At 41.8% G+C, this 15,385-nt stretch overlaps 1 protein-coding gene across 2 annotated transcripts in view; it reads left to right on the top strand.

The window, feature by feature from the left end:
* The window catches only part of LOC123748791 (NAD(P) transhydrogenase, mitochondrial), a 70,114-nt gene extending 54,753 nt beyond the window's left edge, over positions 1–15,361 (top strand). For both annotated transcript variants that reach the window (XM_069322505.1, XM_069322506.1), the window contains 5 exons: positions 2,817–3,037; positions 5,804–5,955; positions 9,152–9,311; positions 9,496–9,812; positions 14,692–15,361. In XM_069322505.1, the coding sequence (XP_069178606.1) occupies positions 2,817–3,037; positions 5,804–5,955; positions 9,152–9,311; positions 9,496–9,812; positions 14,692–14,838 (997 nt within the window). In that variant the 3' untranslated portion in view covers positions 14,839–15,361. The remainder of the gene's footprint in view (positions 1–2,816; positions 3,038–5,803; positions 5,956–9,151; positions 9,312–9,495; positions 9,813–14,691) is intronic.
* Positions 15,362–15,385: the final 24 nt, after the last annotated feature.

Genomic DNA, 15,385 nt, shown 5'->3' with positions numbered 1-15,385 from the left:
CAGTCATGGAAAGGAGCGGAGGTTTCCACACTGCAGTCTACACTAAGGAAACAAACATAGGAATGTGTTTGTACCTTACTGCTGAGGTACCTCAGTGAGGTAGTGAGTGTGGGTACCTTACTGTTTAAATTTTCTCCTCTGCTCTTTGCGTCTGGTATTTTGATGCGTTTGTATCACCAGTAGCATGGTGATCAGGTGGCTTCTCTCATGGTGTCCCACCTGTGATCATCATTTAGACAACAGTACGAGGTCTCTTGGCATTCCTTTTGCCACTTTCTTTCTCTTCGTAGGTTGCCTTCTGTTTCTGTTCGTGTTGTCTTGTCATACCTTTTCTAGTTTTTTCAGGACCGACATCTTATGACGAATTCTGTCACCTCTTATCATGCGGCACTGGCGGAGTCGCTCCAGCTTGCGTTTGGGGTGGATGTCAGTTCGGCTCCGTTCCGTAAGCTTTCCTGTGCGTTTCTCCACTTTTGGCCTGCTCATGCACCGCCTAAGCCATACTGGTCTTTGGACCGGGTGCTCTCTTTTCTCTCTCTCCTTCTCAGTTTGTGGTGGCCCCTTTGGTCCAAGATTGTTTTCAGAAGTCTTTGTTTCTGTTAGTTTTGGCCTCTGGGTGTCGGGTCGGTAAACTTCATTCTCTCCTCCGACGCAGAGGTTTCTGCTCTTTTGGTCCTGGTGGCTGTTTTGTTTGTTTGCAGCCGTCTACTCCTTTTCTGGTGAAGAATAAGATGGTGGGCTTCCAGAGGGTTCCGTGGGTTATAGATGCTTGGTTGTTCAGGCCGGGGTGTATCTTGTTTTGTCTCCGGTTGCAGCTCTGCGCTGTTACCTGCACACCTCGTGTTGTGTGTCCAGGGACATGCTTTGGGTTGATCCGATTTACCTCATTCCCTATTCCAGGGCTCGGGTGTCTCAGGTTGTTCACAGGGTTTTCAAGTCTAGCCACCCTGCACTCTGCCCTCGTGCCCATTATGTTTGGAAGTTTGCATCTCTTGCTGCTGTCTTTGGGAACATGTCTTGGGTTGACATTCGGGCACAGGGTTTTGGAGGTCGAACAGGGTCCTGGCTGCCCGTTATCTTGTGAACGTTCCAGGCCCTTAGCGGCCTTGTGTGTCCTTCGGCTGTTGGTTGCAGCCAGTTGTCCCCATCTTCGTCATGAGGCATGCGGAACTGCCGCCTCCCGAGTACGTCCCTCTTTTACTTATCTTTGGGTATCTAGCTCCAGGAAGCCGACAGGGCTCCCCACAGAAAATTAACATTGAATGTAATGAAATGCCATTTTCTGGGTGAGCCCTGGAGGCTCCCTGGCACCCTCCCTCCAGTCGAGGGTTTTTGTTTTAGTTTGCTCAGTCTCTAAACTGGTGGGCAAGCAGTTGGTTCGGGTGAGTGGGGACGGGGACCCCCCCTTTCCCTCTCCATGGGTTTGGGGCGGCACATCGGTTTATGACGTTTGCTTGTTGCATTGTTTTTCTTGGGTGGGAGTTATTGGCTCTGTTTGGTCTTGGGTTGGAATTTTCTATCAGTTGGGATTTGTTTTCGAACGCCTACGTTTCTGGGTGCCTAACTCCAGTCGATGACAGACATGAATATACTCTCGAAGAGTGGAGTTTTCTTAGGCTATTGCTTCCCGCACCTCTCTGATGGAACCAAGTTCTGGCTCGTGGTTCCTGGTAGACAAAATCTCCATGTGAATGAAGCCCCCAAACTAATATAGCATATATCAGTCTGATAGCTCCAGGGAGCTTCCAGGGTGTACCCCAGAAAATTGTGCTTCATTACATTAAATGCTGGTTTTCTGTGGGGAGCCCTGTCGGCTCCCTGGAGCTAGATACCCAAAGATAAGTAAAAAAGGAACGTACCCGGGAGGTGGCAGCACCGCAAGCCTCACGCTGTGCTACATAGCCTTCCCAGCTTGGTGCCTTCTTTTGATAATTGCTTACTTACATTCAACACTGGTTTTATAGCTGTATTTTTAATATGGCCCTGGATAGTCAGCTTATCGGTGAGAACACCAAGGAATTTACCATCTACATTGTTACTAATTTGGATATTTGTAATTCTTAGATTAATTTGATCTGAGAATTTATTACCAAACAAAATATAGAAGGTTTAATCAATGTTCAGGGCAAGTTTGTTAGCAGTTGGCCAAAGATGGACTTTATTTAGTTCAGTCTTCACTATGTCATTAAGAATAAGAGTTGGGACTGGAGAAAATGAAGGTAGTGCCATCAGCAAATAAAATTGGCTTGAGGTGTTGTCATTTGGAAGGTCATGAATGTTGATGAGAAAGACGAGAGGGCCAAGTATATTGACCTATGGAACACTAATGTTAATGGGTAGGTTGGGAGAATTGGAATCATACACACACACACTGAAGCCTGTCACTGAGGTAAGACTGAAGATATTGGAGGGAGTGACCTCTGTCTCCATACTGATGTAATTTAAGAAGATTATGTGGTTAACAGTGTCAAAAGCCTTATGTAGGTCAACAAATAACCCAACTTATCATATCATTTATTAAAGGGATAAGATTTGTCATGGAGAATCTTCTACTTTAATAAAATCACAATGGCTGTATGAAGGGTTTAAGGTAACAGCAAGAAGTGGCAAAAGATTCAACTGGATTCGAAGTTGATTACACTTGTACCAACAAGATAAATTAATTTCTCCATTCGTGTAAACAAACAATTTTTGCACTTTTTACTTGTTTTTTTAATAGGAACAGCTTTATAATTCACATTCCTTTAATTTACTTAAACAAATTTAGCTGTACTGCATTTGATAATACATATATTGATAAATATGACTTTCTACAGTGGTTCTCTGGTGGCTTATGGCAAGCTGCAGGGTTTCCTAAACTCGGCACCCCTACTGCTACCTGGTCGTCATGCCTTGAATGCAGGTCTTCTGGCTGCCAATGTAGGAGCTATGGCTTATTATATGATAGACCCTTCACTAAATGCTGGACTAACAATGTTGGGAGCAACTACTACCATGTCTGCCATCATGGGAGTCACACTTACAATGGCTATTGGAGGTATGTATATTTTCCTTTCTTGCATGGCATATTACAGCCAAATGCATTTCAATGTGATGGCACTATTTACTAGAGTCCTGGTAGATAATTGATTGAATTTCTGCTGAACGAACTCCTTAAATATAATGTAGAATTGCCTTTATCCACCATTATTAAACTGAATTAACTGTGTATTAATTATAATATTTTTGTTTTTAATGGGAAATTCTATGCCCAGACATTTGGTAAGGCAAAAATCAATGTGCATGCCAGCGTAGTTCTACTACTGTCATTGCCTCCTCCTGTGCACTGGGATTGCTCTGCGTTGGATGTAAATTAAATTGCTTTTAGCTTTCACGGTAGGACAATCATTCCACATACATAATTCCCAAGGACTACCTGAACATCATCAATGGGGAACCCTCAGCACACATCCAGTCACCTTCCCCTCTAAATAGCTGCATCTCACCATGACCTCGTAAAGTGGCAAATGTTTCTTTGCACTAAAGCTGTGCGCTCTAACCGCCCCTATGGGTCGTAAGTTGCCCTCGGTTGGCAACAGGGACTCCACCATGAGACATTGGTAAGGCCCCCATGTCTCAAGATGCGCACCCTTGATGTTGGTAGGTCATCATCCATTACAGTTACTTTGCTCATGAAGGGGTGGGGGGTGGGGGTGGGGCCTGTTGCCACATTACCAGGGTGTCATTGCATCCCTCACACCCCTAGGATCATTATTTATTTATTTATTTATTTATTTATTTATTTATTTATTTATTTATTTATTTATTTATTTATTTATTTATTTATTTATTTATTTATTTATTTATTTATTTATTTATTTATTTATTTATTTATTTATTTATTTATTTATTTATTTATTTATTTATTTATTTATTTATTTATTTATTTATTTATTTATTTATTTATTTATTTATTTATTTATTTATTTATTTATTTATTTATTTATTTATTTATTTATTTATTTATTTATTTATTTATTTATTTATTTATTTATTTATTTATTTATTTATTTATTTATTTATTTATTTATTTATTTATTTATTTATTTATTTATTTATTTATTTATTTATTTATTTATTTATTTATTTATTTATTTATTTATTTATTTATTTATTTATTTATTTATTTATTTATTTATTTATTTATTTATTTATTTATTTATTTATTTATTTATTTATTTATTTATTTATTTATTTATTTATTTATTTATTTATTTATTTATTTATTTATTTATTTATTTATTTATTTATTTATTTATTTATTTATTTATTTATTTATTTATTTATTTATTTATTTATTTATTTATTTATTTATTTATTTATTTATTTATTTATTTATTTATTTATTTATTTATTTATTTATTTATTTATTTATTTATTTATTTATTTATTTATTTATTTATTTATTTATTTATTTATTTATTTATTTATTTATTTATTTATTTATTTATTTATTTATTTATTTATTTATTTACAAGAAGGTACATTGGGTTTGTGAGAATACATAGCATAGTATTTACAGTCTTGTAAAGCCACTAGTACGCGCAGCGTTTCAGGCAGGTCCTTAATCTAACAGATAATTTTAAGTAGGTAAATTCTAGCAGAATTAATAAAATGATAACAAATACATTGCAAGAAAAAAAATGAGATGAGAGATTAGTAAGTATATTAAAGCACATTGGTATATTAAAGCTCTGATTGATTACATTGACAGCTTGATTGGTAATTTTATTAGGCTTCATAGCCTCTGCTATTGCCATCACCACCTTCACTGGCTGGTCACATTCCCAGGTAAAAAGACCATTCTTTCCACAGTTATAACATATGCCACTTCATGCAGAAACTTTATTTGAACCCGCATCTGGTTCGTCCTGCATCATGGCTTTGCATTTCTCTTCAGACAATTCCCCGTGCACAAACACGACATCGTCAATAATGAAGGCACGTCAGTCCAAGTTGGCTTCGCTACTTGTGTTCCTGACACACTTGTGACTGCATTAGGCCTCTCAGCTTTCACAACTGCCAAACACACAGATTTCTTGGGTCTATCGCACTTTTAGGCATAATGTCCCTGTTTTCCACAATTATAGGAGGTGAACAAATCCATAAGGGCCGTGAGGAGGGTTTGAGCCTACGTCCGAGAGGATCCCAGGCATGCCTTAATCGACTGTGCCATGACATGGTTAAAAGAATTGCACTCCCGGTTGCAATTCTTTTAACTATGTCGTGGCACAGTCGATTAAGGTGAGTCTGGGATCCTCTCGGACGTAGGTTCGAACCCTTATCAAGGCCCTCATGGATTTCCTCATTTGATGCATCACAATATTGTGATTTCTGTGTGTAGTTATAGAAGGTCCCTGGTAGACATAGAACTCCATCGATTGATTGTTGCCATGGTCTAATATATACACATCAGCCCAGCATTGCTCTGGGAAGTCTCTGGGTCTCACCCAGAAAATGGCGTTTCATTACATTCAACGCTGGTTTTATGCAACAGGAAAATTATATAAAAACAAGTGCACAGGATAGGGGTTACAAAATATTGGTTAAATGTGAAATAGTAATAAGTATGTATTATAATACAGTGTATAAATAACAATTATAATTTATTTATTACGTGAAGCCACTAATACACAGAGCATTATGGCCATATTATGAAGCCTCCAAGAACACAATTGCAATTTTTTTTTGGATTATAACCATTAACTTTGTATAGAAATTGTAATATTATAATAAATAGGTTACTAGGTTATTATTGTGGCAGGTGCTGACATGCCAGTGGTGATCACAGTACTGAACAGTTATTCTGGATGGGCTTTGTGTGCTGAGGGCTTCATGCTCAACAATAACCTCATGACTGTTGTTGGTGCTCTGATTGGTTCTTCTGGTGCTATTCTCTCATACATCATGTGCAAGGTCAGTCTTCTATGGTACACCTCCATGTATTAATGAAAGCTTAGCAAGTGTCTTTTTTTTTTCATATAGTCTTGCCTAGATTTTGTTTCTATACAGTAACTAAGTTTCCATTTAGAGTGTTATTCCATTTTTGTGATATTGCTATATAATAAATTTACAAGCAGAGTTGATAAGCAGTTGTTAGTTGTGGTTACTACATCTTACATTATTTACACATTCTGTAGATATTAAAAATAAACTTTATAATTTCTGAAAAAAAAAAGCCTTTAAGTGTAATGAAACACCAGTTATTGGGTGAGCTCCAGAGGCTCCCTGAAGCTATCCCACTGATATAGTGCTATCCTCTTAGGAGCCACTAATCATAGTTCTTGTTGCCTACCGGGGACCGGCGCCAGAACCTGGCCCCCCTCAGAGAGCAATGGCCCATGAACGCAACATTTAAAGTATATCATACTTACCACCTAGCCAGTTACAGTCTGGTCTGTGCAGGAGAAGAAGACTGAAAAGTCAGGGCCCAAGCCGAATCTAATGAGAGAGCCAACACAACCTGCCGACACGCAAGACGAGAGATGGAAACTGCTTCCTGGAGCATTGGCGCAAACAGCTTTAGCAAGGAAGATGACACAGAAGCAGCCTAGACAAAGACCCCAGCTGAGAGCACCCCACCCTGCACCCCTGCATCTTCTGAAAGCCAATCCAAAGATAGCTCCAGAAGACCAAAGAAATGCAAGACAGACCAAATGATTGGGAGTCTGAAAGTCATCAACCACCAAAGCAGCCGAAAGATAGGGGGACCTGAGCAGGCAACTGCACCAGAACATCATCACAAGGCAGCACAATAGCAAAGAGGCACTCACTGAAAAACTCCAGAGAACCCCCTCCCCCACGAACACCTGCAATACCATGCAAACCTCTCGCCACTCAAGCGAGCGCATGCGACAAATACAATGCCAAGCCCCAACAAAAAAGAAGGGACAGTCTGCCAGCCAGGAAGATTCTGGAACCTCGTAATACACTTAATATGGAGAAGAAGAGCCGAACTCAAAGGAAACTGGATCCAGCATCGAGGCGTATACTGGGTCCCACAGGAGGTAAGCACTGAAGAGCCTCCTGAAACTTCGCAGGGGAAATCCGAGAGGAAGAAAACCTCTTGAAGGATGAATCTGAGAGAAGAGCCCCACCCAACTCAAACTCTCCCTAGAAAACCAGCATTGAATGTAATGAAACGCCATTTTCTGGACGAGTTCCAGAGGCTCCCTGGCATCCCACCTTTTGTCTTTAGCGCTTTTTGACATCCAGCCTAAGAGCTGACGGTTGGGTCGCTGGCAGGTGGGTCTTGGGCTCCCCCTTCCCCCTCCCGGGGAGGGTGGGAAGGTTGTGCAGACAGCAGCACAGCGACATGATGATGACATGCTAGTTTGCTAATTTTCGTTTGGAGAGTTCTGTCCACCTGTTCGACTTTCGGTCGCAATAGTTTTACCAGAATAGGGGTTTGTTTTGGGGAGCCTACCTTTCTCGGTTGATGGCAGACATAGAAAGCTCCCAACCACAGGGGGACAGGGGAGGCATCTCTATAGGCCATTGCTCCTCATACCTCTCTAGAGGGGGCCAGGTTCTGGCTCGTGGTCCCCGGTAGGCAAGAACTCCATGCATTGACTGATGCCAGAAAGATATACATATCCATTCAGCCTGGATAGATCCGGGTAGGCTGCTCCATTTAAAACATCGAATATCATGTTGATGTTTTTCGGTGGTAGAACGGGTTAATTTGATTTCCATTATTGTCAATGGGGACATTCATTTTGTATGACGTCCGTTTCACATGACCATCACAGCGCCGGAACGGATTAAATTCGTTACTCGAGGTACCACTGTATTTGGAATCATTATGTTCTTGATCAATTCATCATTATTGGTGAAAATGAGGTCTAGTGTGTTCTTGCTAGTTGGTTCTGGCAAACCTGTCACATACATTTGTAGCAGGTCATTTGCATGTGCCTGTTCATTTAGGCTACTTCCTGGTATTCTTTCTGATATAACTGTGTTAGCTAGGTTCTTCCATTTCAGGTGCCGTAGGTTGAAGTCCCCAAGCAGGATGATGATCGGGGCTGGATTTGTAAGGTTTTCGAAGCAGTGTTCTATTTTCATTAGTTGGTCTTTAAACTGCTGATGATTTGCCTCCGGTGACTTGTATACAAGGACAATAACTTCATTTAAGATCTCTATTTTGATAATCAGTACTTCCACCATATCATTTGTGGTGTTTAGCAGCTCAGCACAGATGAGTGTGCCTTTGATGTAGAGGCTGACCCCACCCTGAAGCCTGTGTTTCCTGTTACATCTGAAAAGATTGTACTCCAAAATCCATATTCCACCATCATGGTAGTCCTTGGTGTGAGTTTCCGTTAGGGCTAAAAGACTACATTTATTTATAAATGATGTTATGTTTGTGGAAGTGCTGGATGCTTTACTTGGTGTTACTATCTGAGGCTCTGGTAAGGAGGTCACTGTGTTTGCGTCCTTCAGCATTTGACTGAGTCGGTGGTAGAATTTCGACATTTTTAGCCATTTTTCATTCTTATTTTTAGTCAAGAACTCCAGGCAAGCACACCACAAGTGCAGGAACAGTCATACAAGACAAAAAAAATCATAGAACAGGAAATTGAGGCGTGAGGTGACGTCTGACTACCATCACCATCAGTCAAGAAATGAGGGGTGAGGAGCCCGGCTGACTCGGCTGTCTCCCCCTCCCACTAGGGGGGGGGGGAGGAGTCCTAGTTGGATGAAGTGTTGTTTGATTTTTTTTTCTGGAAGAGTTCTTGTGCTCTTTGTAGGACATAGGTTGCAATTTTAACCACACTGGTCTGTTTTGTTTTGCCTACCTTTATGGGTTCCTTCCCTGGTCGATGGCAAGAATTATATATTTTATATGTAAAGTGTTTATAGGCCATTGCTCCCTGCACCTCTCTGAAGGGGGCCAGGTTCTGACGCTGGTCCCCAGTAGGCAACAAAAACTCTGCGACTGATGGCCCTAAATAGGATAACACTATATCAGTAGGATAGCTTCAGGAAGCCGACAGGGTTTCCCACAGAAATTGTGTTTAGATAGGATGTGGATTTAGAATGTGGAGTGACATAGTATTTAAATTTGTGGATGTCATTATTTATAATGAAGTTTACTTCTTTTCTATTTAAGGCAATGAATCGGTCTCTACCCAATGTTATTATGGGCGGCTTTGGCACCTCTTCAACTGGCTCTGGAAAACCAATGGAGATCACAGGCACACATACAGAAACTAATGTTGATCAGACAGTAGAGATGATGACCAATGCCAAGAACATTATCATTGTCCCGGGTAAGACAAACTTGACTATCAAATATATACATTGTTTTGTTTTTGGCAATGAAGAACATATGTTACCTATTGTAGAAAAATTATTAACAGTTAGCACTGGTTAAATTTTTAATATTAAGCTATGATCATGTTTAATTCTCCAAGCCTAATAATATTGTGTATTAATACTATTGACTACTTGCAGGCTATGGGTTGTGTGTGGCAAAGGCCCAATATCCAATTGCAGAAATGATTGATATTTTAAGAAAGAAGGGTAAGAATGTTAGGTTTGGCATCCATCCTGTGGCTGGCCGCATGCCTGGACAGCTCAATGTTCTTCTGGCAGAGGCTGGGGTACCATATGATGTGGTGCTGGAGATGGACGAGATCAATGATGACTTCCCTGAAACAGATCTGGTACTTGTCATTGGTGCAAATGACACTGTCAATTCGGCTGCTGAAGATGACCCGAATTCCATCATTGCTGGTATGCCAGTCTTACGTGTATGGCTTTCTAATCAGGTGAGACCCATGGTGAAACTGGAGAATGAGTTTAATATTGTAAGGTATGAAAAGAAAAGAGGTAGTGATGAAGGTTGTTGGGAGGCAGAAAGTGGTTGTGGGTTAGCCAAAGGTTGAAAGCTGGAGAGGGGCTAGCAGGAGGAGGAGGAGGCGGCGGCTGAGAGGCAGATTGGGACAGGAATGCAGGGAGGGGCTGAAAAGCAGAGGTGGGCTAAGAGGAAATGGGCATAAAGTAAGATAAGTGGTGGGAGGCAGAGGGGCAGTGAGTCCAAAAGTGGGGAAAGAGTAAGAGGAGAGTTGAGAGGCAGGAGGGTTGAGTGGTAGCCAGTAGAGGTGCCAATGAAGAGTAGAGGTGCCATAGGCACAACCAGAGAACACTGTATAAATATCAAAAGAATATCAAACCTGTTCAGTATCTTCACATCAAGTATAAGAATTACAGGAATTGTCAGAAAAAAAGGATTTAAACAAAAAAATATATAATTTTTTGTAAAAAGTACCAGACCAACCAGGCTGAAGTGAATAAGTGGGTCTGCAGGTCACTTCAGGCAACAGTCTATTGGACTAAGCTATCACAAGTCAAATCACATAAATTTATTTATATTTTCCCATGATCAAGATCAGCTTCCTCAGGGCTCAGGTCTTTAAAAAAAAATCGTGGTCCACATTCCTGGGTGTGAGAGCCTCAGTAGTGAGTGAGCAACCAAGGCCGGCCCACACAGCATGAGCTGACAGCACTGCTGTTCAGCATGTGACCACAGCATCGCCTAATAATGTCAAAATATATATATGACTTGTTTTATTTAGCCATGATAGTATTACAGAAGAGCTTGAGTGTGATAATGACTGTGTACAATGTTCAAATATTAGTGATTCAATGCTGTTCACAATGTTCACAGCGCTAGCCACAGCACCACAGCATTATTTCCTCCATCTAGGAATCTTCAAACAACTTCTTCGGTTCCTTTACAAAATAAATTTGTGGTCAATTATGTATTTACAGGAATTAGTGACCAGGATTGTGATAACAGCAGGATTGTGGTGATAATAAGCACTGGGCGTAGTATTGTGGGAGGAGTAATTGTGGTGAGGGAGCGAGGGAGCAAGAGTATGCCTCCTCAAACACCCGGGCGTCAAAACAAAAGATCGAAAGAATGAGCAAAACATGCAAAAGGTCGGCGGGAAATGACAATTTGAAAGGAGAAGAGGGGGGAGGGGGGAAGAAAAATGAAAACATGAGGAAAAGGAAAGGATGTCTGGCACAATTGGTTAAGACAGTAGTAGGAGCATAAGGCTGCAAAAGGACAAAAGACTGATCCATGGAGCATCACACTCCGGCAGCCGCCCTCCAAGCCCCCTGACGGCGTCAACGGGCCAGACAGGGAGGGGGCATGTAACTCTGAATCCTCCCTGATTGACTGTTTGTCGACAATGAACATTAGTGGTGCAAGAACTGAACCTTGTGGTATACTGGTAGTGACATTTCTTCAGTCTGACACCTGATCTCTGATCACTGCTCTCATTTGTCTCAGAAATTTGTTCATCCAAGTGAGTCAAAGGCCTTTTCTGGGGGGAGCCCTGTCGGCTCCCCGGAGCTATCCCAGGCTGATATGCTGATGTCAGACTTTGGCATCAGTCATGTGTATGGAGTTCTTAGGCCTACCGGGGACCACAGCCAGAACCGGGCCCCCTCAGAGAGGCAAGGGGAGCAATGGCCTATAGAAGCCCCCGTGTGGTTGGAAGCATTCTATGTCTGCCATCGACCGGAACAGGCACCCAGAAAGGTAAGCGCCTCAAAACAAACCCCTATTCTGGTTAAAATTGCTACCAAAAGCCGAACTAGTATATACAACTCCCCAACCGAAAACAAGCAAACTAGTGTGACGTCACACACCGCCGCGCCGCTGTCTGCGCAGCTCTCCCCTCCCCGGGAGGCGGAAGGGGGAGCCCCATACCCCCCACGCCGGCTACCCACACCTCAGTTCTTGAGGCTCGTGCTATAGGTGATGGTCGTGTGCTCTGGCTCCGGTGTCGCTACTGCACTGTGCTTTGCGTGTGGTGTTGGTTTTGTGGGTGCGAGAGCCAAGAGTTATCTTCAGTACTCGGGCTGCATGCGCCTAGGGCTGCCTTCCCTAGGTGCCCTTGGGGCTTGGGGCCACCTTCCACAGGCTCCTCGGGGTTTTTGCTGGTCCGTTTTACCTTTCGGTTTTTCGACCGCCTGTTGGGCTCTTGGGTGTTCTGTTCTCCCTTGTTACCGGCAGGTATCTTGAGGTTATCTTGAGATGATTTCGGGGCTTTTTAGTGTCCCCGTGGCCCGGTCCTCGACCAGGCCTCCACCCCCAGGAAGTAGCCCGTGACAGCTGACTGACTCCCAGGTACCTATTTACTGCTAGGTAACAGGGGCATTCAGGGTGAAAGAAACTTCGCCCATTTATTTCTGCCTCGTGCGGGAATCGAACCCGCGCCACAGAATTAAGAGTCCTGCGCGCTATCCACCAGGCTACGAGGCCCCATACCAGGCTACGAGGCTCCATACCAGGCTACGAGGCCCCTACGAGGTAAGAGGCAGTTTGCACTGGTAGGGGCGCAGGGTGCTGCTCAGCTTGTATTCCCGACATCGCGGCCGGCTCTGTTCCTTGGGGTTCGCTGTCCTCTTGCGGGGTTTTGTTTTTCTTTTTGCTTTTGCCTGGTGGGGGTTCTGTCATTTTATTCAGTTTGTTTTTGCCCTTCCACGGTTCTCCTCGGTGGCGCCCCCTAGGTCCCCGTGAGTGTACACGTCCCTGGGGTTCAGCTATAGAAGTTTGCTTGGTAGTTTTGGGCGCCGGTTTGCAGCACCCTGCCTGGGACTACCTGAGCGCGAGTCCTCTTAAAGTAAACGCTCAGGACCCTGGGAATCCCCTAGGGGGCGCGTGGGTCCGATGGATGTGACCCCGGAGTCCCCACTCGCTGTGTGCGAGTTTGAGGGTTGCTCGGTCCCCTTGTCTCAGGGTGACCCTCATTGTTTTTGCCTCTGCCACGCTGCCTGTTGGGTCAGTGATACTTTCGACCCTGAGTCCTGTGAGTGTTGCTGCTTGCTGGTGACTCAATTTACCCAATCTTCTGATGATTCTATTCGGGTACAGGCGGCGCGTGCGTTGCAGTCTAGGTTTCGTCTGTTGCAATGCGCTTGGTTGGTTGCTCACCCGTTGGCAGAGCCTTCGTCAGACAAGGTCTACTCCACCCGAGCTGTAGACGGCAGTTGCCACAAATATATTATTACCTAATTATTTCAATGTCTCTGATTTTTTCTTAGTTCTTTTGCAGTAATATTATTCCATACAGTGAATTGTGGTATATTTATATAATAAAATGTGTGAACCATCGCTGTACTCAAAATTATGGTGTGCATATTAGTGATTCAGTTATTATGTTCATAAAAAATAAACAAATAGTTTTGCTGTTGTTACACTATATACACAGGTTATATATAAGTATCTGCATGTTTTGTTCACCATAACGAACTACTAAGTTGGTCTTGTGAGTCAAAAAGCAACGAGGAGTGACCGCCACATACTCGTTGCCACTCCCTCCCTCAACAACACCTCACTCACCCTCATTCTCCTCCCACAATACTGTTTTTGCATTTATTCACTATACACAGACATTATATATAGGTATTTACATGTTTTGTTCACCATAACTGTACATCGAAGCTTGTATGATGAGTAAAGGCACAAAGACGTAGCTATTCTATACCTACTCTGGGCTTGGGGAGTAGAAGAACTCCCAGAACCCCATCAACCAGGTAACCAGGTATTCACACAGTCAGCTGGTGACGGCCGCCCTCAAGGCCAGATGCACTAATATTTCTCCAACAATATTGTTTGTGGTGTTATTACTCTACATACACACATTATATATACCTGTTTTATTCAACATACCTGTACAAATAAGCTGGTATGGTGCCCAAAGACCATAGTGGCTACCAGTAAACAACATGACAAGTCGTGCAGACGACGCATCTCCCTCACCAAAATGGCGGCTCCCAACCTACTCCCCTTGCTGTTATCTCACACTATACACACGTTATATATAAATATCTACATTTATGTTCACCATAGCAAACCACTAAGCTGGTATGGTGAGTGCAGTCAATAAAAGGTGGCCACAGAGTCAGAAGACGATGCCGCCACCCTCCCTCCCACAGCCTTACTCCTCCCTTCATGGAGCACAGCGCTAAATATCACCACAATCCTGCTATTATCAGAATCCTGGTCAGTTTTATCACAGTCAGGGGTCTTCTATAATACTATCATCGCTAACTAATAGCAGTATCATGTATATTATGGCATTTGTAGGCGATGCTGCAGTCAAAAGCTGAACAGCGGTGCTGTGAGCTCGTGCTGCGTGAGCCAGCCTTGGTGGCTTGCTCAATACTGATGCTCTAACACCCAAGAATGTTGGCCTGGATTTTTTTTCTAGGTGGCATCTGGCAACTATTGGTCGTGGCTGTACTATAGCTGCCCCTATCCCAGGCGGGGTGTTTAAATTATAGCGCTAGACATGAAAGCATATATATATGATATGCGCGGTTTAAGGGTTAAGCTCAATTGCTATTAAGTTTTAGTCTTTTTTTTTTTTTCCCCACCTCACTTTGCCCGAAATGCTATGCGTACTAGTGGCTTTAGGTATTGTATGTACAGTACTACCTCTACCTTTAAATCAAACAGAATGTTTGTACTGTAACTCCTGCAACTATGTATGTACTTTTCCTAAATAAATTATTACTATTATTATTATTATTATTATTATTATTATTATTATTATTATTATTATTATTATTATTAACTAAAAATTCATTACTGATAAATTATTTTGTAATGCTGTATCTTATTCATAGGTCATTGTGATGAAGCGCTCGTTGGGTGTTGGGTATGCAGCAGTTGACAACCCTATTTTCTTCAAACAAAATACCAACATGTTGCTTGGAGATGCCAAGAAGACGTGTGATGCTCTCCTTACGAAGCTAAAGGAACATTATGAATAATTGTTGATACAGAGCTAACATTTAGATGATGACTTGATTCACTTTTTTTTTTCTCAACATTACTATAGTATAGTTTGTTTAGTTTGCATTTAAACAAATAGTAATGTAATATTGGTTGCCCACTTTGGCTTTATATAATTTTTATATTGACAGTTCATTATAGTATTTAAAAAATATCCATATGAATTATTTACTAAAATGACCAAAGTTATTCCTTCAGCAGTGTAATTAATTTCAAATGTTGAATAATGATTTCACTGACATGAAAGATGAAGTTTGGCACTGAAGTAATGACAGCATGTATAACATTTTGTAAAATAGTTCTGTATTTTTCTCAGATTTGTAATATTATTGTCTTTGTGTCAAATAATCTGGAGGAAAGAAAAGCATCAGTGTTAGTAAAGCTGATTGTGTTATAACAATGGCAAAAATTACTTGTGCATTGCTACAAGTTAAATGTGTGTATGGAGTCTTAAGTTGAGAATCTATTTTAGCTGATAAAATAAATAATTAAATAAAAGTATGTCTTGTTTTCTTCTAACCTGCT

This window comes from Procambarus clarkii, chromosome 11 (genome assembly GCF_040958095.1).
Source record: "Procambarus clarkii isolate CNS0578487 chromosome 11, FALCON_Pclarkii_2.0, whole genome shotgun sequence".
NCBI lineage: Eukaryota > Metazoa > Arthropoda > Malacostraca > Decapoda > Cambaridae > Procambarus > Procambarus clarkii.
Note: the sequence above shows the minus strand (reverse complement) of the source record. Positions and strands in the feature narration are given on the sequence as shown.